This window comes from Carettochelys insculpta, chromosome 9 (genome assembly GCF_033958435.1).
Source record: "Carettochelys insculpta isolate YL-2023 chromosome 9, ASM3395843v1, whole genome shotgun sequence".
Lineage (NCBI taxonomy): Eukaryota > Metazoa > Chordata > Testudines > Carettochelyidae > Carettochelys > Carettochelys insculpta.
In genome coordinates this window covers 43429338-43456920 of record NC_134145.1, presented here as the reverse complement: position 1 = coordinate 43456920, position 27583 = coordinate 43429338, and the positions used below count along the sequence as shown (strand labels likewise).

General features: G+C 41.5%; 1 protein-coding gene across 3 annotated transcripts in view; it reads left to right on the top strand.

Annotated features, from left to right (window-relative positions):
- VAV3 (vav guanine nucleotide exchange factor 3) overlaps nt 1–27583 on the top strand; it is a 263598-nt gene that overhangs the window by 212496 nt on the left and 23519 nt on the right. For all 3 annotated transcript variants that reach the window (XM_075002479.1, XM_075002480.1, XM_075002478.1), the window contains 3 exons: nt 7119–7255; nt 21919–21984; nt 26425–26459. In XM_075002479.1, coding sequence (XP_074858580.1) covers nt 7119–7255; nt 21919–21984; nt 26425–26459 — 238 coding nt within the window. The remainder of the gene's footprint in view (nt 1–7118; nt 7256–21918; nt 21985–26424; nt 26460–27583) is intronic.

The following is a 27583-nucleotide window of genomic DNA, read 5'->3' as shown; positions in this document are numbered from 1 at the left end:
GGCTGGCTGCTCAGCGAGGGCTGTGCACACAGTGTGCAGCATGCCCACCGCCTCCGTCCATGTGTCCTGCCCACAGGCCGTGTCGGCCTCCTCCAGCGCCACCTGCCACTCCGCCAGGGTGTTCTGGTGCCAGAGGGCTGCCGTGTAGGCGGCGGCGGCTGCCTCCTCCTCCTGCCTGCCTCAATGTGCCCTCCGTCCTCAGGCCTGCATGGACAAAAATGGCGGGGGTGGTCCAGCCCTCTCAGACCTTGCTCCCACCTCTCAGACCTCACTCCCAGACTTGGTGGCCTGATGGGGCAAGCTAGCCACAAGGGTTTGCTGGGGCTCTCCTGGACCTTGGATGGTGCAGCTGTAAGGGACGGAAGGGGAGAATCCCGCTTCAGTCCTGCAGTGCAGCCCTGGTTGCCCTGCCCCCACCATGAGCCAAGGGATGGAGATATCCCCATAGCAGTGGCATGTGTACATGGCCTCCAACACCTTGGGGATTATCATCATCAATAACCATGGGCTCAGCGCCCATTGGTGTCTAATGCCTCTCTCACTATTTCCTTCCATCTTTCCCTATCCAGTGCAGTGGCTTAGTTTCTGTAGATTAGCTCCGCACCAATCTATTACATCTTCTATCCATTCTCTGTGGGGTTTGCCTCTCCTGTTCGAACCATCCATTATACTGAATACTAGGGTCTTGATTTTTTGTTCGTCATTCATTCTGCAAATATGTCCAAATAGTTGTAGCTTCCGTTTCATAACCATCTGCAGCAGGTTCTCTTTTGGCTGTATCTTCCTATATAATTCCTCATTGGTGACCTTCTGCATCCTTCCTATTCTCAGACTCTTTCTATAGCAACTCCTTTCGGATGCTAATATTCTTCTTTTTGAATCTTTCATTATCACCCATGTCTCACAGCCATACAACGTGCTGCTGAATACACACGTTTTCAAGACACCCAGCTTCGTTCTTAAGCTAATTGCTTTGCTTTTTGAGATCTTATCCATTGCCTTCAAACTCAGTCTTGCTTTCGCTATTCTAGTCACTATTTCCTTCTTACAGTCTAGATCATACATTATGTTGCTCCCCAGGTATGTGAACTTCTCTACATTTTCTAGTTCAATACCATCCACATTGATCTTCCTTCCTATTTCCTTATCTCCAAATACCATTGTTTTTGTTTTATCGATGTTCATAATCAGTCTGTACCGCTTCCCTTCTTTGTATAACACCTACACCATTTTCACTAGCTTCTCCTTATCTTCCTCAATGATAACTATATCATCCGTGAAACTCAGGTTGTTAATTCTTTTCCCGTACACAGATATCCCTTCTACCTCTTCCTTGATCTTCTCCATCGCTCTCTCCAGATGTGCGATGAAGATACTTGGCGATATTGGATCTCCTTGTTTCGTACCTCTGCTTGTTTTAAACCAACTTCCCAGCTCCCCGCATGTTCTCACCGCTGCTTCCGCATTATCATTGATATCTTTCAACATCCGTATTAGTCTGCTATCCACTCCATATGAGTCCAACACCGCCCAAGTCACTTTCTGATCTATACCATCAAATGCCTTTTGAAAATCGATGAAACAAGTGTAAAAGTTTGTTCTTTCATCGAACTTTCTCCACTATCAGTCTTAGTGCCAATATCTGCTGTATGGTACTTCTATCTTTTCTGAACCCTGCTTGCTCATCTACTATATGTTCTTCTATCTGTGATCTTAATCTCTCAGTCAGTATCATCATCAACACTTTACCTGTCTGACTCGTTAGGGCGGTCGTTCTGTAGTTCTTGCATTCTAATGTACTTCCTTTCATGGGTATTGTCACTAGCACAGATCTTGTCCATTCCTTAGGTGCCTTCCCTTCTTTCCATGCTATATTACATAGTCGGTGTATTTCCTGAATCATGCTTTCTCTGCCATATTTGATCATCTCTCCTGTGATCTTATCATTTCCAGGGGTCTTGTTGTTCTTTAGTCATTTCACTGCTTTTTCTAGTCCCTCCTTTGAAATATCCATCTCACTCTTGAAGCTTGGGGGAGACACCTCTTTCAATTCTTCAATCAGTCTCTCTGAGACACTCGGGTCCAACTGTTCTTTGTATAGATCAGTGCAATATCTTGTCAGTCGCTCCACAATCTTCTCCCAGTTCATGAGCACTTCTTCGTTCTCATCTTTGATCGCCATCTGCTTCGGTTGCCATTTCCTATTAATATTCCTAATGGTCTTATACACCTCCCTGGTCTTACATTCACCATGATACCTCTCAGTATCTTTACATTGCTCCTCTAACCATTTCTCCTTATCCTTTCTGGCTGCTTTCCTTACCTCATTGCATTTCATCCTATATTGCTGTTCTGCCATCTCAGAAACATCTCTTCTGATCTTCAATGCTCTTTTCTCCTGAACCAACTTCAGTGTCTTCTGGGTAATCCACTTCTTGTTGATCTTTTCTTCTTCTGGAACAGTCTGCTCAATTGCCTCTTCTATAGTGATGGCTATCCCTGTGACTCTCTTATCTAGGTCTTTCTCTGTGGTGATATTCTTAATCTTCTCTTTGAGCCCTGTTCTGTATGCATTCCCTGTTTCTTCCTCACATAGCCCCGCCACATCTCTTCTTTTCTTAAACTGTCTTACATTTTCTTTTGAGTTTTGTGTTAATGTTTGCGATCCCTAGACTGTGGCCTGAGTCTATATCTGCTCCTTGGAAAGTTCGGCACAGCTTTACTGATGTTATCCATCTTCTTCTTATCAAAATCATATCTATCATGTTCTTGGACTTTCTGTCATTCGATCGCCATGTCCACTTTCTACAGTCCTTTTGTTGGAATCTCGTGTTGCACATCACCATCTGATGCTCTGTGGCAAACTCTAACATTTTCTCACCTTGTTCGTTTCTTTCTCCATATCCAAACCTTCCCATGACTCTCTCCCAACCTTCATTATCTGTTCCAACCTTTGCATTCCAATCTCCTCCGATGATCAACACATCTTTCTTTGTATCGGAGGGGTAGCCATGTTAGTCTGGGTCTGTGACAGCAACGAAGGGTCCTGTGACACCTTGTAGACTAACAGAAAAGTTTTGAGCATGAGCTTTCGTGAGCACAGACTCTCAAAGCAAAGTTCTGATGAAGTGAGTCTGTGCTCACAAAAGCTCATGCTCAAAACTTTTCTGTTAGTCTACAAGGTGCCACAGGACCCTTCGTTGCTGGTACATCTTTTTTTAGTATCTCCTCCACAGTCTTTTTCAAGTCTTTATAAAATAGCTCAGTCTCTTCCTCTGTACCGTCTGACGTGGGTGCATACACCTGAGTGACTGAGATGCTGAACGGTTTTGCTTCGAATCGTGTGACCATCTTTCTTGCACTCACCGGTTTGTATCCTAAAAATGCTTTTCTAGCTGTTTTGCTAAGAAGGAATCCAACTCCTGCTTCATGCTTCATTTCGTTTCCTGACCAAATGACTGCGCAACTGCATATCTCTCCTGATCCCGTCCAACACATCTCTGACAGTCCAAATATATCACATCGATATCTCTCCATTTCCTTTCAAAGAAGCTCTAATTTTCCAGTTGTCCACAGTGTTCAGATGTTCCAATGGATAGAATACGTGTTTAGGTGTAATTTTCTTTCAGTAGCCAACTTATCAACCCAACCCTGATCACTCGTTTGGTATCGCGGACCTTGTTTATCCGGGCGATGTCCGAGCTGGCATTTTTTTACATTTGGTTATACTGGCATCAGATTTCATTCGTATTGTTGTTTGACGATCAGCACATCAACACACATCTGACCAATCCTCCTCCTTCATCCAGGCTTGGGACTGGCATGGAGCTCTCAGTGGCTTCATGGCAGAGTTACCTTGGGGATGGTGCTGGCCATTACAGGGCCCTTCCTTCAGGTACAGGGTAGTGGGCTGGGGGCGGGGAACCATCCGAGCTAAGGGGGTCCCTGCTTGGGTGGTGGGTGAGCAGCAGTGTCCATGGAGCCATGTTCTTGGTGTCACCTGTTAGTGTGCCCGCATGCACTCCTGGGTACGATGTCTGGGTTTGGGCTGTTGCCCATGTACCTGAGCCATGGCAGGGGTGTGTTCTCCCACTGCTCCAGGGTATGTGATGCGCTATACGCTGTTTGAAGAGGTCAGGGGATGCCTGGCTCAAGATGGCGCAGCTGGAGAGTTCCAATGGCATGATGATGAGTGTCTTGTCTGAGGGCTCATCCCTGGACAGGACCTTCAGCTGTGGGCCTAGGTCCAGTGCGCTGGCCTAGATGGATAGTCTGGGCTGGTCCCCGTCTGGACCTGGCTCCTGCTCCAGGGCGGCAGGGCTCTTGAGGGCTGCTATATCCAGGAGGGCGTGGGGTGGAAAACTGTCTTCTCCGGCAAGGAGCCCGGGTAGCTACCTGTTGTACAGGCAGGTGGCCGGTGCCTGCCCCGAGCACCTGACTGTGTCCTGGGCTGAGATACAGCCCTGGCATAATTCTTCATCTTTGCAGCGCACCTGGATGATGGTCTGGGCAGGGTGGCTTTGGTTGGTGTGTTGGGTTGGTGACCTGCAGTGTCCTGGAGGACATCCTCACCTTGCCAGAGCCCCAGAAGGTCCTTAAGTATAACTTTACCCCCTCCATTTCATGCCCTGGGTACACTCCTGGGACCCCTCTGAAGGGAATTGCTGGCTGCTAGCCATGGCCTCAATCCAGCTGCAGTGGGTGGCTGCGAGGGTGTGGATGTCAGCAGCCTGTGTGCTCGCTGCCTCCACACTCTCAGCTTCCTGCCATGAAGTTTCTGGGTTCCTGCTGCTTTAAAAGTGGCCGGAGGCAGAGACAATAGAGCTCCAGTGATGCTGGCAGGGATGGCTCCGCGCTCCAGCTGGCTAAGGACGAGTGTGTATTTATCTATGTGTAAAAATATAGTAATGAACTTTGTAAACAAAAATGGAAAGCCAAATTCTAGGCCTGTCTTGGATGCAGGTTTATCTCCAGTTTCTCAGCAGCAAAACAAATGAATATCTATCAGTCCAGATGAGTGAACTTCATGTTGCTTTTTTCTTAAAAGAAACTGACCTTGAATGGTCAAAGTGATCACAGCAGAATGGATATACCCAGTAAATTAGAGCAAACTGTAACATCCCATATTTAGTAGTATGCAGGCAAATTAGATTGAAGTGTATAAAAAGGAAAGGTAAAAGAACTGATTGTTTGTCATGCTTGTCTTATGTAAGCCTTTTGTCTTTGTACTCCATGACATTGTGATTTTAAAAAAAACCCTAGAATGTTATGAAAATGGCACATATTAAATGAATTAATTATGGCTTTCAAGGTGTAATTCTAAACTGGGAATCATCATCAAATGGGTGTGTTTCTGGTGGGGTCCTACAGAGATTTGTCCTTGACCATAAACCATTCAGCATTTTTATCAATAACATGGAAGAAAACACAAAATCATCACTGTAAATTTTGGGGAAAGGTAAATAATGAGGTGGCTAGGTCACTAAACGCAGCAATATATGGAAATGTGTTCTTGGTGAACAGTGTGCAACCAAAATGTTTTAATGCAGCAAAATGTAAATTGTACATTCAGGAACAAAGATTGTAGGCTGTATTTTTGCCATAAGAGACTAAATCCTGGGAAGTGGTGACATTGAAATTAATTTGGGGGTCTTGGTAGATAATCAGCTCAACATGAGCTGTCAGTGTAACATGGTTGCTACAAGGGCTGATTTGATCCTTTGCATGAATAGGGGACTCACAAGAAATATGTTTATATTAGCTCTTTTTTAGGAAGTGCTACAGTTGTGCAATAATGTGTCTAGTTCTGGTGTCCACACGTAAAGAAGGATTTTGCAAAGTTGGACACTGCTCAGAACAGAATAGTGAGAATCTTTAAAGGATGGGAAAACCTCCCTTACAGTGACAGATTCAAGGAGTTCAGTCTGTATACCTTAACAATGAAAAGGTTAAGGCTGAATTAGTTTCAATCTAAAAATACCTATGTAGGGAGGAAATACTTAATAATGCCCTATTCAATCTAATAGAGAAAGATGTAATAAGATCCAATGCCTGAACATTAAAGCTAGACAAATGCAAGTGGCTTGTGTCTCAGGACATGCCATTCTTACCTTTGAATAAGACCATAAGTCACATATCCAGTTTCAGCCAGTATTAGTGTAATAATACTAGAATGCAATAATGCCAGAATACTATCTGGAGTTCTGCTTTTTAAAATGAAGTGTTAAAATATATATCCAATAACACTTAAAAATGAAAATGAAAAATGAAATTAAAAATAAAGATTGCATGTGAAGCATGGAATGGTTGTTACTCTTATTCTCTTAGTTATTAGTAACAGAGAGAAAGCCATGTTAGTATATATACTATCAAAACAAAAAAGCAGTGAAGTAGTAGCACTTTAAAGACTAACAAAATAATTTATTAGGTGAGCTTTCATGGCACAGACCTGGTCTGAAGAAGTGGGTCTCTCCCACGAAAGCTCATCACCTAATAAATTATTTTGTTAGTCTTTAAAGTGCTACTTTACTGCTTTTTTTTCTCTCTCTTAGTTATGTTCTTTTTAGTGGCATCATTTTTGGAACATCAGTTCATACCTGGAGTTTTTCTATATCAATATCTTAAGTATAACTTAACCCCATCCATCAAATTTTTGGTTTTGAATTATAAAAATAACCCTAAGATATAACCTGATACAGCATCAGTGTTTTATATACATGCACAGAAAAGGGAAGAGCCTTCTTAGTGATGAAATCAGCTAATGCCACAAGAGGAAAGCAGGAGGAGGAAGAGAGAGTTGTCAGGAAAAAATATTATTTTCCATTAAACGGTATGTGTTGTGCTTTTTTGAAGTAAGCAGTAACCTAAAGAGGCATATTTTTCTTGAACTAAAAAAATACAGTGATGAGCTGAGACTCATTTTATTACATGTTCAAATATAAAGTCAGTAACTTGTAAAATGTGCTTTTACTTCCACCTCCAACTGCTCGTTACACCACAGTGGTGGTTTCTTTAAGGTCGTGATGTTGATATATTGTCTTTATTGTTTTATTTTATGTTCACTGGAATGTCATACATTACCATAGCATTGACCAAAACCCCATATTGAATTTTGGCAGGTTTACCCAAAATGCAAGTCGTTAGAAACTACAATGGTATACCACAGCCAACTCCACATGATGGTCCACCCTTACACATCCAGACTGGGGACACTATTGAACTCATCAAAGGAGATGCACACAGCAGGTTTTGGCAGGTATGGGATTAGCAATATCCACTTTCCACGGATTGAAAGAGAGAACTGTTACTGATTTGCTGTTTTATGTTCATCATCATCAACAACAAATTTTTTAGTTTTGTGGTATTTTACCCAAAATACATATCTAATGTAAGCCTTTCACTTTTTGGGTGGCAGCAGTGCTTATCCTTAATCTACTGTTTTTTATATCTAGATGAGGGGTCGGCAATAAAAAAGTGGCAGATGGCCAGTAATTTTGCAAATGCGGCCCTTCGTGTAAACCATTTTACTTAAAAAATTTAAAATGAATACAGTATATTGCAAATAAGCAGCACAAGAACCCTGTGTGTTTTGAAGTTCCACATCCTCTCAGACAATAAAATTAAGTAGCATATGAGCCAGATAAAATTTTTGATGTGGACGAGACTAGCAATTTATTTAGAGGGGGGAAAATAGTTATCAGAGATTGAGACAGAATTGTGTGAATTTGTTTGGGGGAGCCACAGTCAAATAATTATAGTTTCGTGTGTTAGCAAACATGTAATGTATTGATCGGATGAAAGAGTTGTTTCCATGGGAACTCAATATAATATGATTCTAGTTGCTAGTTCTGTTGTGGCGATTGCTTTCTTGATTGGACACTCATACCAAACACAGATTCAGACTGCTGCAGCTTTCACATTTTGCTGTAGAGACAGGCATAGGAATTTTAATTTTTCAATCATATTTCCTTGTTTGTTTTTAATTTGCCAAAATGTGGGTTTTATGCATGTGCACAAAATGGAAAATTTAAAAATTAATAACATTTGGGGGAAAGCTGGTGGTAAAGAAAAAGGTGTAAATGCAAGGGTATCTGAAGGGCATAGCTGTTCCTATGTTTGGTTATTAAGACTTTTTCTTTGAGAATGCAATAATCTAACCTACTTTGGACATATTTTATTCACATAAGGATTGATTGATCCCATGAGGCACCAAAGGGCTTCAAGTCTAACTGGCTTTAGTGGCAGTTGAGGTTCTTTGATACCTTGCAGGATTAGATCCATGACTCCATCCTATGAGCTGTCACAGATATCCTTGTGCAGCAGGAACCAGGCATTTTATAAACTGATCACTCAAGTTGCTCAAGCATGCCCACAAAAGAATACTTAGCACCAATGTGTACCCATGCAGTCCATAGCTTTTGGGACCATTGCACTGCATATTCTCCTAAGCTATGTGAAATGTAAGCCACTCTAAAAATACAGTCAACAGATATATCGTGACATGAAGCTGTCATGGTCTACTATGTAAAGACATTCATGTGTGTTTTCAGATATTGGCTTACGTAAGTTTGTATGTAGGAAGATTTTCACGTGTGTACATGAGTAGGGCTAGATTCTGCAAGATCCGGAACATTCTCTCCGGTGGAGCTCCAATCCCCGAGGGGCTGCTACGCACATTCTTAGATTTAAACATGAAAATTGTCTCAACTCATATGCTTAAAGTTAAGCATATGCTTTAGTGCTTCTGTGGATCAGGTTGGAGTTCCCAGGAACTTACAGGATCAATCCCAATGCCACCCATGGGCATATCTGTCATTTTTGGCTTTGGAGAGTCGTTTTTACATTATCTGAATCAGGTACGTTAAGGTGTTTAGGCAGAAGCTTGTCATGTTTGGCTAGTGGAGGGAAACTGGTAAGTAGGTGGCGCTGAGTGCCAACAAGCTATCTGCAGCAATCCAAATACTAGCTTTGAACCTTAAGGGAAATTGTCATTGCCATTATCATTAGCATCTCTTGGGTGACTTTTTTCTTGGCTGTATTGTCACAGACATACTCTGATATCTTGGTTAGATTGCACAAGGCATAAGGGTATATTAAAATCTTGAAGGTTTACTCAAGAAACATTTTGGAATAGTTTATTTCTGGTCTGAAAGACCATTGTGGATACCGTAGACGCATCGATTGACCAGAAGCTCTACTAAATGTTATATACATGGCTACATACAATTTGTTTTTGTTCTTTGCAGCATACCTAGGGGACAAAAAAATAAAAACTATGGTTTCATTTTCACTTATAACTTAAACCCACCAAATACATTTTGATAAATGTTAAGAAAATCTGCCCAAGTGAAATAGTTGTATGCTTGATCTCCGCCCATAGCAAATTTTTATTGTCACATAAAAACTATATCCATACTTGGTTCCTCCTCTTTACATGCTCTCACAAGCAGGCTGAGCATGACAATTCATTTGCTATTCCTAGGAACCTGTTATGTCATTGTTTCGCTCTTCTCAGTGAATAAGAAGTTGGGGATCCAGCACCTGTGTTCTCTCAACTGAACCATCAAGAGCAAATTTCTATGTAACCAGGGAATGTAAATTGCCTTTATTTGAAACCTTGAAAATGTGGGAGGGAAGGGGTTCATGCCACGTCGTTTACTCCACCACTTCTGGCTGAAGACCTAGGCTCAGTCCCAAATGAAAATGAGAGAGATGATTTCATGCTAGCATCTTGGCACACCAGTTAGCATGAATGACTGAGCAAAGAAAGCCAATGTCCAGAACTAGAATAGCTACAAGCTTGCTTGTGTGTGGCTTGCACTGGTACAATCAATCCTTTGCTTTTACACATAGTAAAATGATTCACAAAGTTAATTAAAGAAGAAAGGAGAGGGAAAAGAGAAAATTTTGTATTTTAAATTAAAATTTCAGACCCTTATCTGGAACACTGTTAGTTCGTGCTGCTATAATAGTGCACTTTTGAAGCAAAGTCTGATTTTTATTATTGATGTGTTTTTCACCCCCCCCCCCCCGTCTTTTGAGTTTGTTCAGAGCAAACTGATACTTACTTAACCTGGAGGTAAGTTTTCAGGGGTGACAGGATGTTTCATATAAGGTTGTGATGTAATGCCAGTTTTACAGATTTCCATTGCAATTATAAACTGTCCTCAGGGCAATCATATTTTCCATGTATGCCAAAAGCATACAAATGGACACACTACTAGTTTCTTGCACTGTGCAAAACAACACTTTTTTGATACAGACTTATACCTGTAGCAATTCATTGATCATTGATATAAGTTTTCTCTTACCCAGTACGAGGTAAATTCACTAGGGGCTAAGGTACAGTGCAGTTTTGCAAGCTCACTGAGTAAAGAAGGGAGAATAGATAGCAACCTGCTGGCTTGAAATCCATAGTAACAAAACAGCCTATACAGTAAACACTCAATGTGCGATTTCGAGTTGCAAGTTAATGCAAGTGAAGCGCAACACAAAATCCTGCTCCCCCCAGCCCTGCATGGCCTCAGTTCAAACTCTCCCCCCACCCCCCACACCCCTGTGTGGCCCTGCTTCAAACCCCCCTGCACAGCCCTGGTTCAAATACCCCCAGCTCCAGCTCACCCCCTCCTGGCTCTGGTCCTGGCTCAACCTCCCAAAGGGCTCACTGCCCCCCTGCAGCCCTAACCCACCCTAGGCTTAACCCCCCTCCCCCAACCCACTGCCAGGCTTAACCCTGCCCAACTGCCTCCCCAGTCCCAGGATTTACCTTTCAAAAGAAGCCCCATCTGCTCCTGCTGCTTTCCCAGCTGCAGAATGTGCGTTCTGCTGAGGGAAAAGTTGCCTCAGACTTACACAAAATTCAAGTTATGCGAGGGTGCGTGGGAACACAGCCCTCGCGTAACTCGAGGGACTATTGTAAGCATCAAGCACAATACCATTGTTTTGTTAAAAAAAAAAAAAAAAGACTCCAGTATTGGGGGGATTATATGTGAACAGGAGTGTGTGCGCATGTGGTGTCTCTATGGAATAGTAACTCATTTACTATGATTGTCTAGTCAGTAAAGTTCCCCATAACTCACTTGCATTTGGGAGAAGGTAACTAAGGTAACTGAGAAACTGCGGAACCACTTGATCAAAATCCTTTACAATAAACAAAAGATGATCAAAAATGAACTCTCTGAACTTGAAATTATCATCAACGAACAGGCATCCACACAAGACCCCACAGTATGAAACTTTACCAGTGCCAGACAAGATATTTATAAAACACACTTCCTCTATCTACAAAAAAGAAAAGAGAATAAATTTTCTTCATTACTTCATTCCTCAGGATACTTCAACCACAATAACAGTAGCTCGACCAACAACATTGTCAACCTCTCAAACCACCAACTCAACCCCGCAGAGGAGTCTCTCTTATCCCGGGGTCTTTCCTTCTGCCCTACTTCCCCCACGAACTTAATACAATTCTGTGGGGACCTTGAAGCCTTCTTTCGCCGCCCCCATCTAAAAGAATTTTTCCAGCACACCTATGAACAACAGTCTGACTCTCTCGACCCCCACTACCAACAACAAAAGAAGAAGAACTCTACGTGGACTCCCCCTGAGGGTCGTAGTGAACGTCTGGACTTCTACATACAGTGCTTCCGCAACCGTGCTCAGTCTGACATTATACACAAACAATGCCAAATGAGACACAATCTCAACTATGCTGAACGCTATGCTGTCCAGAGTCTCAAAAATAACCAAGACATCATAATCAAACCAGCTGACAAAGGGGGTGCTGTTGTCATCCTGAATAAGTCAGACTATGAACAGGAGGCAGCCAGACAACTCTCCAACACCACATTTTACATCTCCAACACCACATCTCTCCGCTGATCCCACTTTGGAATTCCAAAGGAAATTACAACAACTACTGAAGGAACTCCCTGCTGCTACTCGGGACCTCATTAACTCAGACACACCATCTGAGCCGCAGCCTGGATTATTCTATTTACTTTCCAAAATCCACAAGCCTGGAAACCCTGGACGCCCTATCATTGCAGGTATTGGCACCCTTACCACCGGACTATCCAGTTACGTGGACTCCCTCCTCAAACCCTATGCCACCAACGCTCCCAGCTATATCCGAGATACCACTGACTTCCTGAGGAAATTACAAAACATCGGAAAAGTTCCTGATAACGCCATCCTTGCCACAATGGATGTAGAGGCTCTGTACACTAATATTCCACATAAACACAGATTACAAGCAATCAGGAACACCATCCCTGATGCCACCACAGCCAATCTGGTGTCTCACCTCTGTAACTTTGTTCTTATCCACAATTACTTCCGATTTGGGGACAATTTATACTCCAGATTAGTGGAACTGCTATGGGCACCCGCATGGCCCCACAATACGCTAATATATTTATGGCTGACTTGGAACAATGATTCCTCAGCTCTCATCCCCTATTAGCACTCCTCTACTTAAGACACATTGATGACATCTTTATGATTTGGACCCACGGTACAGAGGCTCTAGAAGAATTCCACAGAGACTTTAACAATCTACACCCCACCATCAACTTATGCCTCGATTACAACATGCAAGAGATACATTTCCTGGACACTACAGTACTAATCAAGGATGGCCTGATCAGTACCACACTGTACCGAAAACCTACTGATTGCTATACTTATCTACACCCTTCTAGTTTCCATCCTGCACACGTGACTAGATCCATTGTTTACAGTCAAGCTCTTAGGTATAATCACATTTGCTCTGATCCAACTGACAGAGACCAAAAACTACAAGAACTTTACCAAATATTCATAAACCTGAATTACCCACCAGGAGAAGTAAAAAAATAAATCGACAGGGCCAGACGCATACCCAGAAAGCAGCTACTCCAAGATCAGCCCCAAAAAGCCAAGAACAGAACACCACTGGTCATCACTTACAGCCCCCAACTCAGACCACTGCAATGAATTATTAAAGACCTACAACCTATTCTTAATCAGGATGCTACACTCCAGAAGGCCCTGGGTGACATGCCTGTTCTCTCCTACAGACAACCTCCCAACCTCATAAGGATCCTTACTAACAGCCACAGTCTATACCCCAGGAACACCAGTCCTGGAACCTTTCCCTGCAACAAAGCCTGCTGCCAGCTTTGTCCACATATCTTCTCTGGAAATACCATCACTGGACCTAACCAGGTTACTCACAGAATCACGGGCACTTTCTCATGCTCCTCTACTAACATCATATATGCCATCATGTGCCAACAATGCCCAGATGCTTTGTATATTGGACAGACTTCTAACTCCCTTAGACAAAGGGTCAACGGGCACAAAACAGACATCAAAACACTCCAGATCCACAAACCAGTTAGTCAACATTTTAATGGAATGAGCCATTCTGTCAATGACCTCAAGGTATGTGTGTTACTGAAAAGAAATTATCGCTCCTTTGTAGAAAGGGAAGTGGACGAATTGACATTTATATTCAAATTCGGAACATTAACACATGGTTTAAATCGTGATGTGAACTTTGAGTCACTATAGGGGCTCGCCTGCATACTTAACTCAATCTAATTCTTGATCTTCCCCCACACCCCTCCACTCTCTGATTTGCTCACCTTGATTATCTTTTTCTGATTTGTCCTCCTTGCTGACTGTTTTTGGTTCTCTGTGTCTTAAATATTGAGTCTGTTCTGGTCTGGATATGGTCTGAAGAAGTGGGTCTGTCCCATGAAAGCTCACCTAATAAACTATTTTGCTAGTCTTTAAAGTGCTACTTGACTGCTTTTTGTTTTGAGGATCCTATGTACAATTTCATTAAATATTTCTATTTTGCCTTGAAATTGAACTGAAAGAAAGTTTATAGTTAACTTGAGCCCAAAGTAGGTCTGCAAACTCCTTTTGTCCTGGTACAAGTTTGATTACTATAGTTGATATATTGCTAGGGCTGATCCATGTTACAACTGAGGGGATTTGCTGTGGTGTCAAATGAAGGGATGTGTCAGTGATATTTTTTCCCAAGGTCTGGCCCCGTTTTTTGCCAGAAGTTAGGAGAGTCTGTACATTTGTGTAAGGCATAGTAAGAGGATTCTTTGGTGTCTGCTGAAAGCTGATGGATAAACATTGTAAGATGCAGCTTTGCAGGATGTGTCAGTTTGTAAATGTGGACCAAGTCATTTACTGTTTTTTTTTTTTCCAAATGCTTTAAGTTGGCCAAAGTACGAGGCTGAGATTTTCTAATTTGTATTGGGGATCTGGACAGACAAATCCCATTAAAATTATCCAAGTCCTGAAAGCAACTATGAAAGTCTTTATGAAAAATTCTGAAAATGCTTAATGTTGAAAAACAAGCCTAATTTTCTTTATCAGTGGAAATTTGTATTATTTTATGAAATTTAAGATCCTTGTTGTATATTGTTTATACATCACATAGCACATGTAACATTCTATGCAGTGTTACCCCTGAAAACTTTGGAAACATCAACACAGAATGTAAGCACCATCTTTTAGTTGGGATGGGTGTATATTACATGAACAACAGATAGTACATGAACATATATCATTTGTCCTGTACTCTGCACTAGACCTTAGCATATCTGCAGATGCAATTGCCAGTACCATATTGATGTTGTATGCATATCCATGTCTGAGAATTTACCTATTACCACAGGTCCCTTTGTTGTATTAAGGAAGAACATTTTTGCTGTCTGTCCAAAATCAAACTCCTGGAAGTGGAAGGAGTCTTATTTTTATTTTTTTTTCTCTTGTTGGAGTGCCATTTAGGTGCCTTTTAGAAAATGGTGCAGACGTGTTCAGTTTGGGTCTTTCCTTAATTTGGACCATCATCAGAGGATGTAGATGGGAGAAACGGAGCGAAGATACGATTTTTTTCTGAATGTGCACAGTGTTTATTAATTTTAATACTGATAATGCATCTACCTATAACTGCCAGGCATGATATCAGTAAATTATATCTTACCATATTCCAACTTTTTTGTAAAACTATTTTTTGTAAAAACAAAACCTGCTCTTTCCACAAAAAGATGAATTTTTCATATTTTTATTTTTTACCAACTTGAAACATTTAGTTTTTCTGTCATCTTATCGTTTTTCCTTTTCTAGCTTACCCTTCCCCAACCTTTTTCAGTGGGAAAAGGAGAAAAAGAAGTGAAGGGAGTGATAAAGTAGATAAATAATAACTACTTTTTTCATTTTGATTTAAATGGATAAAAAACACCAGAAGGGAAGCATGAAGAGAAAAATGTTATGGAGAAACAGTAGAAAAGCAGAAGGGTAAAGAAAGTATGGACATGTTTATTGAAAAGAATTATTTAGTTTATTATTTCAGTGAGTGAAAAATTGTTCCTCTTCTAAAGCTGTGTCTACACGTGCACGCTACTTCGAAGTAGCGGCACTAACTTCGAAATAGCGCCCGTCGCGGCTACACGCGTCAGGCGCTATTTCGAAGTTAACTTCGACGTTAGGCGGCGAGACGTCGAAGTTGCTAACCTCATGAGGGGATCGGAATAGCGCCCTACTTTGACGTTCAACGTCGAAGTAGGGACCGTGTAGACGATCCGCGTCCCGCAACGTCGAAATTGCCGGGTCCTCCATGGCGGCCATCAGCTGGGGGGTTGAGAGATGCTCTCTCTCCAGCCCCTGCGGGGCTCTATGGTCACCGTGGGCAGCAGCCCTTAGCCCAGGGCTTCTGGCTGCTGCTGCGGCAGCTGGGGATCCATGCTGCAGGCACAGGGTCTGCAACCAGTTGTCGGCTCTGTGTATCTTGTGTTGTTTAGTGCAACTGTGTCTGGGAGGGGCCTTTTAAGGGAGTGGCTTGCTGTTGAGTCCGCCCTGTGACCCTGTCTGCAGCTGTGCCTGGCACCCTTATTTCGATGTGTGCTACTTTGGCGTGTAGACGTACCCTCGCAGCGCCTATTTCGATGTGGTGCCGTGCAACATCGAAGTTGAACATCGACGTTGCCAGCCCTGGAGGACGTGTAGACGTTATTCATCGAAATATTTCGATGTCACTACATCGAAATAAGCTATTTCGATGTTGGCTTCACGTGTAGACGTAGCCTAAATGTGCAGAATTGAAAATGGCTTGGAAATGTTTAGATTGCAAGAAATGTTTTCCATTTTTGACCAGCTTTAGTTAGAAAATGGGGATTCTTCTCACTGTTACTGCCTAAATCTGTGGAGAGATTAGCAATTTTTCACAGGATGATTTTTTTAGCCAAAAGTAAGATGGGAACTGGATATAATCTAGTGTTAAATTTTCAGCTGTGCACAGTCCTATCTCTGCATAAGTCTATTGACATTAATGGGAATTGCATATCTAAACCTCAGGCGGCACTCTGAAAATTTAGGCCTACTGTGCAAAATGATTCCAGGAAACCTCACCATTAAAACAGGTATAAGAATAAGGAATCATCCTCTAGTCTCACTGACAAGTGTCATTAAAAGTAGCAGTGTGAAGGTATTCATTTCTACATTATATGCTGCAAGCATTCTATAATATAATTTCTTTAGCAATTCAGCCCAGACGTTTACAGTGCTTTTGGGCTTTTGTTAGAAGGAAATTGACTACTTACTCATCACATGAGAAACCATTAACAAGGAAGAGACGTGCTGTTGAAAGAAATGATTAGCAAACTTGAGGTGCAGTGGTGCAACAAATCTCTGCTGGTTGCAATGGACTGGTGCACATTCTCTCTACAGAAGTCAGCAGTCACATCACTGACAGCATGCATCAGTTTTTTATACAAGGTGGCATGGGGCCTTGAGAGATTTAGAAGGATATCTAAAAGTAAACAATATAGTATTTTCTACATAATTAGGAATGAACATAAAATGATTCAGCTCAATCCTATAATTAACGAAGAATTTTAAAAAGAGGAAGCTCCTTTCAGCCTGGCCATAACTTTTATACACTAGATTTGTGATGGGTTTAAACCACCCCCATCCCCGATTATATGAAACAGGGAAAGGTGTTATTTGGAAGTGCAGCTCTTCCTGGAGGCAGGGCAGTGCTATCACCATGCTCATTGCCTGACGTGTAAGATCAATACCTTGTGTTGGCTAACGTTGTTGATAGTTGAGTCAAGAAAGTAATCAGTGTGATGCCCTCCTCACTTGCGTGGATGATTTAGTGGGAGGATGACTCCTTGTCCATTGCCTGTAAAATACCACTCATTAAGCTGGCCACTGGCACATTCCCAGAAAACAGGAGCTCCCCACTTGTACTGGTGAGAGACTGCCTCTGACTGTGTCACTCTTCACAAGATACCACTCCCACCTCCACTGGTGTCCTCCTGTGGTCACATGGACTTGTATAGTTCACTAACCATTGAACATCCCCTCTACTGCCCCAGTTTAGCATAATGACTGCTCTGTATTGATGGTGAGAGGTGCTGTGGAGCTGTGCTCTGTACTACAAAGAGGGCAAGGAATACTTCTCTAGGGCACCCCTTCACCCATCTCACCCCCCAACAAAGCTACTGTTGCTCTCCTTAATTTTGAGTTAGCTGCCAGTTAAGCAGGGGTGCAGAATTTTCACTGAAGCATTTAACCAAATTTTAGAAATATTGCAGGAAATAGCCGTATCAGTGCTGTGTACTTATCCAGTATTTTTCAGCTAAGGATTTTAATAGAGCTTAGGAAATACTAATGACTCTCCTTAAGTATGTACAGATTTGGAAGCTGAGGCTCAGAGAAATTAATTATTGTCTTCAGGGTCATGAAACAGTTCAGAACTTTAGACTTCTAGTGTTATGCTTTCACCATTAGGTAGTGCCACCAGTACCACATCCCTTCTTTAGAGGTCTGGCATGTGGCATTAAAAATTCAATATTTACTAACACCTGCCATATAGGAGTGCGCTATGAGAACTGGATAGTTCTTAATAGTGATCTCACAGGATGGCTCTGGCATTTATGGATGCACTGTACAGCGATCTGATTTGGTGGGAAGACTTTTTGCATAGTAATTCACATGCCAGAAGTTCCATTGACAGCGTGATCTCGTGTTATGTTTCATAGGAATGTATGAGTATTCAGTTCCATGTGTACCAGACATTCTGCTGAGTGTGCCACTGACCAGTTAAATACTAAACTCTTACAAGAAGAGATCAGACGTGCATGTGTGGTACTAAATTAATGGAATAGGGAAATAATACACATCTCAGATTTCTCTCCTATTTGAGGTAATAGAACAATTTAGTTAAATATGTTGTAGTGCTAGACGAATCAGCCTAATACTGAAATGCTATCTTTGATTATACATGGTAGCTGGACAAACATAGTTTATTTTTTGTACAAAAATCAGTCAAACATGTATGTATTTATTAGAGGTCTATATTTTGCCAGTGATTTTAAAGAGACCATATGTAGAGATGCCTGTGAAGATGTTTGTCTGATTTTTTTTAAACTGTAATGCCCTGTCTGTTCATGAGCTTATTCAGATTTTGACTCTAAGCTCCCTTCTGGTAGCTATGTATTTGACTTACTGTTTCTTCTTTTTTGTGTATGCATCATTGGTGTCAAAGTTGATGTTGTAAGGTTCCATTCTTGGAAATCTGGATTTACATGTATTCATGGTACTTGCATGAATGTTCCCATTGACTGCAGTGGGATGAATAAGATCCTCCACTGTGAATATAGTTTTCTGGACTGGCCCTTGAATTAGTGCCAGTTTTCTCTGGTTAGACATTGAAATCTGAAAAAGGTTCACTTTGGGGTATAAACAGAACATGAGAAAATATGTAAACACCAACAATAGTTAGTTCTAACAAGAAGGAAGAAAAATCATACAGTCAGACCCCAAGATAAGCCCATTCGAGTTATGAGAATTCGACTTTACAAGGAGTTTCATTTAATACCCCTACTTCAGCTTACGAGGCATTTCTTCACATTTACAAGGACCGATTTGGAGGCTGGCAGCTCTGGTAGGCGAGCACTGAGGGGATGGAGTCGGCCGCATTGGTCTTGATGAAGAGGCCATGCAGGGGGGCAGCAGCGCCCTGCGAGAGGGTGGCAGTCTGGTTCGGGGAGGTAGATTTGTCTGAGTCCTGGCAGTAGATCATGCCACTCTGCAAGACGTGGATGCTGGGTGCACAGCCCATCCTGGCCCCGCTGCTGCCGCTTACCCACTGGGCGGCTGGGGGCTGCCGCTGTCCGCCCTGCGCAGCTGTGCCTCGGGCGCCGCTCGCTGTCTGCGGCGCTCCCTCCCATTTAGCGCCTGGCTCGCCTGCTGCTGCTGCCTTGGCTGCCACCAGCGAGGCCTCTCTGCCACGCAGTCCCACACGAGCGAGGCATCGCTCCTTGCCAGCTGGGGGCCCCCTGTGCCTGCCTAGCTCCCCATGTGGCCAGCCCCTGGCAGCGCCCCCTTCCCACTTAACCTAAGCAGCACTCAGGCTGGGCTACCTCCCCATGCCCTGCTCTTCCCTGCCCGCCCCTTCCACCAAATTTAATGGGATTTGGTGTTGTTTTAGCATAAATGGGTATAAATTTTGGGGCTCAGGAACGCATACAATTTTTTCCCATTGAAATTAATGGTAATTACATTTTTTGACTTAAGAGAATTCACCCAAAGAGGGGTTTTTCAGGAACAAATTACCCTTGTAAGGCGGAGGAAGACTGTATTTTCACATAGGTTAAGAGGCACAAGAATTGCTTCTTTATGTGCCTCTCTTTTCTTTTGCATTTTTTTAAAATACATATCAGTAATTCTTTCACACAGCATGTTCCAACTAGTGCTCTTTACCCTTCCTCACTTTCTCACATGGTTCTGTCTGTTTGGAATAGGTGACACTTGCTGTGATCATGACTTGTGTGAGATAAATTGCATAGCAATTTTCCCAGGAAGATAATGTTCCCCGTGAATGTGCTTAGGGCACTTCAATTTTGGAAAACTTACAATTTTACAAAAATACTCATTAATCCTGTTCTTTTTTACATCCAGCTCCACCCTCGCTTTAAATTCCTGAATGATGGGTCATGTGGTTAGTCAACTTGCATCAATTTCAATGGGAGTTAGACACCTAGGCAATTTTGAGAGTCCCACTAGGCAAGTATCTGCATCTTAAGTTGCCTAAATATCTTTATTAATCTGGCTGAATATGAATGGCTAAATATGAATTTAGAAACCTGCTTTAGGCATGTTTGAGAATGCTCGACCTACTTCAGTTTTTAAAAGGGTGGTCAGATCTGGTTGCAGATACACAGTTTATGGATCTGAATGATATTTTCTTCTATCCTCCCTACCTTCAGAGGACAATCAGTCCATTGGTAAATGCTGGATGTGAGCTTCTAGATGCCAAAGTACAATGCTTTAAGGAATGGGTTAGTGAAATCCAAGGCAAGTTTTTTACATATCCTCAAACTATGTAGTTACTGCTGTGCATGCAGAAAGCATGTGTGTTTATGAATTTATAACTCTTGGACCACTTCTAGTATGTGTTCAGGCTCAGGGGACATACTTTTCTTGTATAGTTGGATAAACTACTTACTGCTTAAGCACTTGTATTCCAAGTGGAGCATAGGTCCTCTCCAAGTCTCCTCCACTTCATTCTGTCTCAGGCAAAAACTTCTAGCTGACTCCAGAATACCCTAATTGTTGTCCTTCATTCTCAGTAGATCTTCTTTGTGTTGTCCCAGGTCTTCCTCTTTTGCATTTTCCTTGCAGGATCAACTTGGGAGGTTGACTGACTATGTTGGATGATGGTTTTCTGGGAGCATGGCCTAGCCATCCCCCCTTCCTTCTTTCTCCTCTCCCTGAGGGTAAAAGGGGTTGGCTTATGGTTAGCAACCCTACCTGCCAAAAAACAAAAGTTACAGAAACATCCAGTTAGCTTTTGATATTGAGCTTTACCTATCTTGGTTCTTCACTAACTAGTGGTGATATTCTTTGGAGAAGGTAGGTGCTAATGATAATTGTAGTTGGTTTGTGTAGGAGACCCACCAGCTAATACTGTGCATTGTTTCAGCTGCCTAATAATACCCATTCCCTCTCCAGCATTTGCTCAGATTTGGTCCCTTTGACTGTCTATTTAAGTCTTTCTGATTACTGAAAGTATTAGTGCTGGGACAATAAAATATTACATTTGCAGTACATAGCACTTATTACAATGCTTTGTCATTCAAGGATCACAAAATGCTAGCTGGGTCAGTATTGTTATCCCCCTTCAGTGTTGGGGAAACTAGCACACAGAGAGTATGTAACTTGTCCAAGGTCACATAGCAGCTTTTTGCTCTGCCGTGTTTACTCAAGTGTTGCCCCTATAACGTACAACTCTTCACTTGAGCGTAGAAGCGTTTTTAAATCTAGTTGCCTGAAGGTACAGGCTGCCTCTTGAGTTTACGCAACTCATCTACTGCTTAGGCTTGTTTACGTGGGAAGGTACTGTCCAGCAAGCTACAAAGTGAATTTTAAGCACTAACTTTGCATTTCACAGTCTTACCGTGCATCAGAAGTGCCTCTGTGTGCTTAAGTTCATAAGCTTTAAAGTGTTAGCTTGCTGCTCACTAACGTCTCCTGTAGACACATCCCAACACAATCACTCTGCACAACACAAGTTACTTTACAGTGTGGTTGCTCACATTTCAGAAGACTTAACTCAAATGTAGGTAACACGAGTGAACTCTGTAATGAAGATTTAGCCACGTGAATCAGTGACAGAATTAGAACCCAGACCTGCTGAGTCCAATCCTCTCACTCTACTAGACAACTCAGATTTAACTGTCTATAATTATTTAGTTGAAGAAGTCAAGAAATCATTATTTTGCAAAATTTCAGTAAGGCTGAGACTGAATTTTAGAACATTTATTTAAATGAATCTCTGCACATACAGGATTGTTTCTAGTCTACAAAGTCATTTGCTTATGATGGGACATTTTTGTCTATTTCTAGGGCAGAAATCTAGTCACTGGGGAGCTTGGCTACTTTCCAAGTGATGCTGTAAAGCCTTGTCCATGCGTAAGTACAAATGTTCATTTGTGTTTGTGAGTATACTGGTTTCTTCAGAAACGTGTAGGAAAAGTTGCCTGGCTCATGCCAAAATTTCATTATTTTAGTTTCTTTGTGTTTTTATGCTATGTTTGTTGCTGATTAAAAGTATTACATTCCAATGCTTTGGTTATTGGATTTAAATTGTAAGTGTTAAGGAAACATGCTCAAGAGACAGATTTAACTTTTGGGACTTCAATAAATTGTCTAACGAGCTTTCAGATAATTACAACCAGACTATAGAACAAATATATTGTTCACTAAAGCTGTTGATTTATTTAACAGTGAGATGAAAATTGTGTGCTTTTAACTGGGTTGCCAGTCACTTTGGGTTACAGAGACCGATTACACCATAAATAGTACGTTTAAAAAAACTGTAAAAATAAAAATAGACTAAAGAATAAATAAATAAATAAACCCTCTAAGCAGATATTTCAACATACTTCTGCATGTCCCTGTATTCTTTGCCCTGCCTGTGTTTTGTGCCGAGGGCAAGTACTCCAGAAATACTAAGAAGTGGAGCAGGATGATAGTAAGCATAACTAATTTACAGTATGTGCTCATAGTTTTGTGTATGAGCATGTTACTGGCCTGCACACTCTTTTATTGTGTCTTTCTATAATACTGTGGAACTGATTGCCACTGTGTTACTCCAGATTTTATATAGTATAACTCCAGTGAAATCAGTGGAGATAACATTGGCATTAAACCAAAATATTACAGTGGTGAATCAGGCTCCCGTGCTTTGCTCTCTTAAGCATACAGATTGTGGCAGTTCACTGTCACCCAGTCATGCTGGATGGTGTCAGACAAAGTCTGCACATGCCTTGAGCTAGTGTCAATTACTAGAGCTGCTCCATGGATTAGGAAACATCACTCTAGGGCAGCATCTAAGATAAATATAGGGGTCTACCGTAAAACTGTAGAGATTATATCTATTTATCAAAGGCAAAATTAGCTCATTTTGAAAGAGTACTACTCTAGTTTAAAGCAGTAAACTCAGAAAGGTAAAAAAATCTCTTGTGTTAAAGCTATCAAGGCAATGCAAAGATTACTTAGAGTCTAGTGAAATAGCTTTTTGCTATATTTAGAAATATGCTGTTAAGCAGAGGGGTGAATGAAAATAACATGGTTTTATAGTATGAATAAATATTATTCATGACATATTAGCAATGAGAGGCATAAGCTGATGAGAAAGATGAATTGAGTCTTCAGCACAGCTAACCTGGAAGGGCAAAATATAAACATCTTATTATGACAAATGATGCAGTTAAAAATACATTGAAAACCAAATAGATATTTCAGTGTTATAACATGTACTATTATTATTAAGTTTAACAGTCTACACAACTGTCCAATATAAAAATGCCTAGAAAAAGCATAACATGTATAGATCAAAAAGCTTTAGGAATGAATACTGAATGAAAAACTGCAGAATTCCAGAGTATCCCATTCCAGTCCCTTCTTAGCTATACCTATAAATGCTTTATTCTTCTTGCAATATGCAGTATTTGTCATCAGACATTTTTATACCATATGGACAGTATCAGATTCTCACTCTCTTTTGTTCAGTTTTATCATTGAGGTTGCATGGGCTTGCATGTATAATACAGTGCAAGCCGACAGCCAATGTTTGATCATTTTCTCTCTCTCTTTTTTTCCTGCAGTGAACAATCCTTATTGTAGAACTCAACACACTGTAGGTTGGAAAGGATTAATGATTGCCAGTGTTCTAGCTGTCTGTAACCAAAATGACCTGCTATGATGGCTGACACACAAATTTAGATGATCATATTCCTCCCAATAGAGAGCTATATGTCACTAGTGGACAGGGAAGCTTTGGCCTGCCTAAGTGCCACTATTGTCCTGCACTCATGATGTTCAATTCTCTAGGCTAATATAATTATAGCATTATCTTATGTAGAAAGACTGGTTTTATCAAGGTCATCTTTGAGGTTTTCGATGCACTGTGCAGCCCAAGCACCTGCACCATCCATTCCCTTTGGGGTGGGAGGAGCCACAGGGAGTATGGGTTGTGCTGTGGGCTGAGAGGGGCAGGAGCTTGGGAGGGTGGGCAGAAGGAGAGCAGGGAGGCTCAAGGGGGAGCAGGAAACTGAGAGGCACAGCTGGCTGTAGCTGAGGTCAGGAGGTGGAGCAGCTAAAGGGGGAGTGGCAGGGCTGGCTGGAGCTGTGGGCTCACGAGTGAGGGGCCGTGAAGGAGAAGTGGGGCTGGGAGAGCAAGGTCTGCGTGATTGGGACTTATGAAGCCAGAAGTGGGGGGTTGGGGGATTGGAGCTGATGGGGCCGGGAGGTGGAGGCCAGGGCATTGGAGCTGAAGGGGCCAGGAGTTGGAGGCCAGGGGACTGGGGCCAATTGGGCTGGTGGGAGTTGGAGCAGGGGGTGGGGGCCGGGAGATTGGGGAAGCCGGTGCTGCCTGCAGCCAGTGGTAGCCCAAGGAGTATGCAGCATAGGCCAATACTAAATCTGAAGCACCACTTTGACCTCTCAGCCAGTGGGAATGGTACTTGAGCCCTATCTACTACATCATTGGTAACAATAGCACCACTGCTTTTGTTCTCACATGATGCTGTTTCATTTCCTAGTGCTTGGCAGAGTTTCATGTAGGGAGATGAGACGTGTCACCAACTCAATCCCAGTCCATGTCCATTGTAGCTGAGCTTTGAGTCAGTGTTACAAATGGACTGTGCTCTTTTTGAATTTGTTTGGGCTGTCATGGCTTTGGAGTCCATTATAGATTCACTGCCACTCTTCTCCTTTTTCTCTTTCAACATGTATGAACATTTGACTAGTAATAATTCCATTCTCCATCTCTTTGCATTTCACATAAGCCTTTCCATTGTTCTTTTTAACAGCCCTCTCTCTCCCCCAGTCTCTCTGTGTAATCTGTTTGCTTTTAACACCTTCCTGGTTGGGATATTTATCATCATGCAAATAAATAGTCAAACTATTCTTAGAGCAGAATTATTTTTTTTTACATGTTGACAGCAAATTCACACTAGTGGCTCCTCTGTGCTTTGGGAAAATACAGTTTTTTGGTGATAATGTAATACAGCTTGTCAGAATTAAAATAATAAATTGGGATGCATTCAGGTAATACCAATAGGCTGGTTATAGGTCCAAAGTACCTTTTACCACCCCCCCCACAAGAAAAACCAAAAACCAAAAAAGCACTCAGTAGGAAAAACTGGCAATCATTCAATATGCCAGGGGCAGTAAGTAGGGTTTTGTGAACTCTGCTGAGATCAGTTCATGAACCTGAATCCCTCAGTTTGGATCACAACGGTTGAAAGCAAATCCACACTATATAGATTAGGAAAATTCAAGCTATTCAAACTTGTGCCCTCCAAGAGAGGTATTGGTGTCTGTTGATGGGGAACCTGGATGTCGGTGGGGGAAATAGTCATTCAATTTTTATATGTAATATAGTGCATTCTGTCCTTTGTGTGTGGTTGATTTTAGTTTATTTTCAAATATTTTGAAATTAAATAAGGCAGTTGGCTTTTCAATATGTGTTTGTCTTTAAATCTAAGTTTAAGAATAAACCTTGTTTCATACAAATACATTAACAAATTCATACAGTACCCCTGAAATGTGTGGCTTTGCCATTTAACCATCTCAAAAGATTACATAACATGCCACCTAAGTTTTTACTGCAACCAAGAATCATTAAGGCAAGGCAATCCAATTCAAAAAGCACTTTGTGAATGTAGTGTGCATCATTGTACATTCAGTTGCACATTTCAATGATGCATTGCAACAATATGCCCTAGTAGTTGAGCATTTTATGGATGAAATGAGAGCAGAGGCACTGCCAAAATCCATTTCAGAGAGAAATTTAGAAAATGGGTTTTGTAGCACTTATCTTTCCAAAGTCAAAAATAAAACTCCCCCAATAACAAAAAAAAATGCACGAGCTTAATATTCTGTCCTGTGTGCAGACCTGTACAGGGTATCCACACTTCCCTGGTTTATTCTGAATAAAGTAGACTAAGGCTATGTCTACACTTCCCCCCTTCTTCGAAACGCCATGGTAATCAGCCTGATCAGAGAATACTAATGAAGTGCTGCAATGAATATGCAGCATTTCATTAGGCTAATTCTCCCTGTGGCAACTTCAAAGTAGCATGGCCACTTTGAAGTGCCTGCAGCTACATGGCATGCATTAGTATTCTCCAATGAGGCTGATTTACTATGGCCCTGCTGAAAAGAGGGCAAGTGTAGACATAGCCTAATAGATGAAGAAATGTGATCAGTCTGATTCTTACTATGCCCTTCCCCCCATTTGATGTGGGGCGTTTGGTCATTAGATCAGTGCTACCTAATTTGTGAGTCAATTAGAAATATATGCTCTAAATAATGAGTTTCCTTGGATGTCTTTTTACCTCCTAGGTGCCTAAACCAGTAGACTACTCTTGCCAGGCATGGTGAGTTCTGGATGAGTCCAATGACAATCGAGTTGAAATAGACAGCCATGGAGCGAGAACTGTGTTTATTGCAATATAATTTAAATTGCTTTAACTTTTCTTGGCTTACAAAGATTGTACTGTGTAGTGATTTTGGAAAACACCACTGAATATACACTGCCAAAAAGCATTTCTTATATACTAATGTGCTTAATGACTGTCACGTTTTGTTTACAAGTGTGTATATGTACAGTCCATATGCCAGAGGACTGTAAAGTCATATAACAAAAAAGCTATGCAACATGAAACAAGCAAGAAGATCTGACATTTTAAGTGCCTCAAACAAAATGAAGAAAGTGATATTTTGTTTTGTGAATAGTTCTGAAATTTTGTTTGACAGAAAAGCAGTCTATAAAGTGATGTAAATGGGTAATGCCTCAACTGTACAACCACTGTTGAAGTAGATCACAGTAGAGTATGAACTCTGGAGTAAGTTTGACTTACAAGGATTATAACTGCAGAGTGACTGGTTGTGTTTTCACACTGCATTTACAGATGACTTGAGTAGATTTATTTCCAATTTATAGTGGGTTGCAATAAGTGAGATCATACTTAGATCCAGCAACCCAAACAAACTCTTAGCTTTCCTGGCTGTTGAATGTAATCATAAAGGGCAAAAATGCTGTTTTCAATTTGATTCTAGCTTCAGTTCTGCTCCTCATGGCTTTGACAATGAAAAGGCAAAAATAGCACTGTGTTCACAATACCAAAGTAGAGATTCTTTGAAATTTTTCAGGATAAAACTTTATGTTCTAAGCATTTGTAACTTAAAATTTGGAGATTGGCGCCTTGGAGCTCATATTTTTCAAAATTTGGAGAATATCCTCTCTAATACTTTCTTTAAAAACTAAAAGCGGCCTCCAAGTAGAAGTTGGGAGGGGTTCTGTGATATTTAAAACAATTTAATGATAGATTTAATGTAACAGCCAGATTAAGACATTTACTGTATTATAAGTATGCTTTTATAGCTAGTGTAAAATGTGTTCATTTAAAAATGTGCACAGTCCTAGTTCCTAATGTTGGCTGAAGTTATTCTTTTTTTCAAAAAGTATAAGGATGCAATTTTTTTCATTTTACTTAGATGC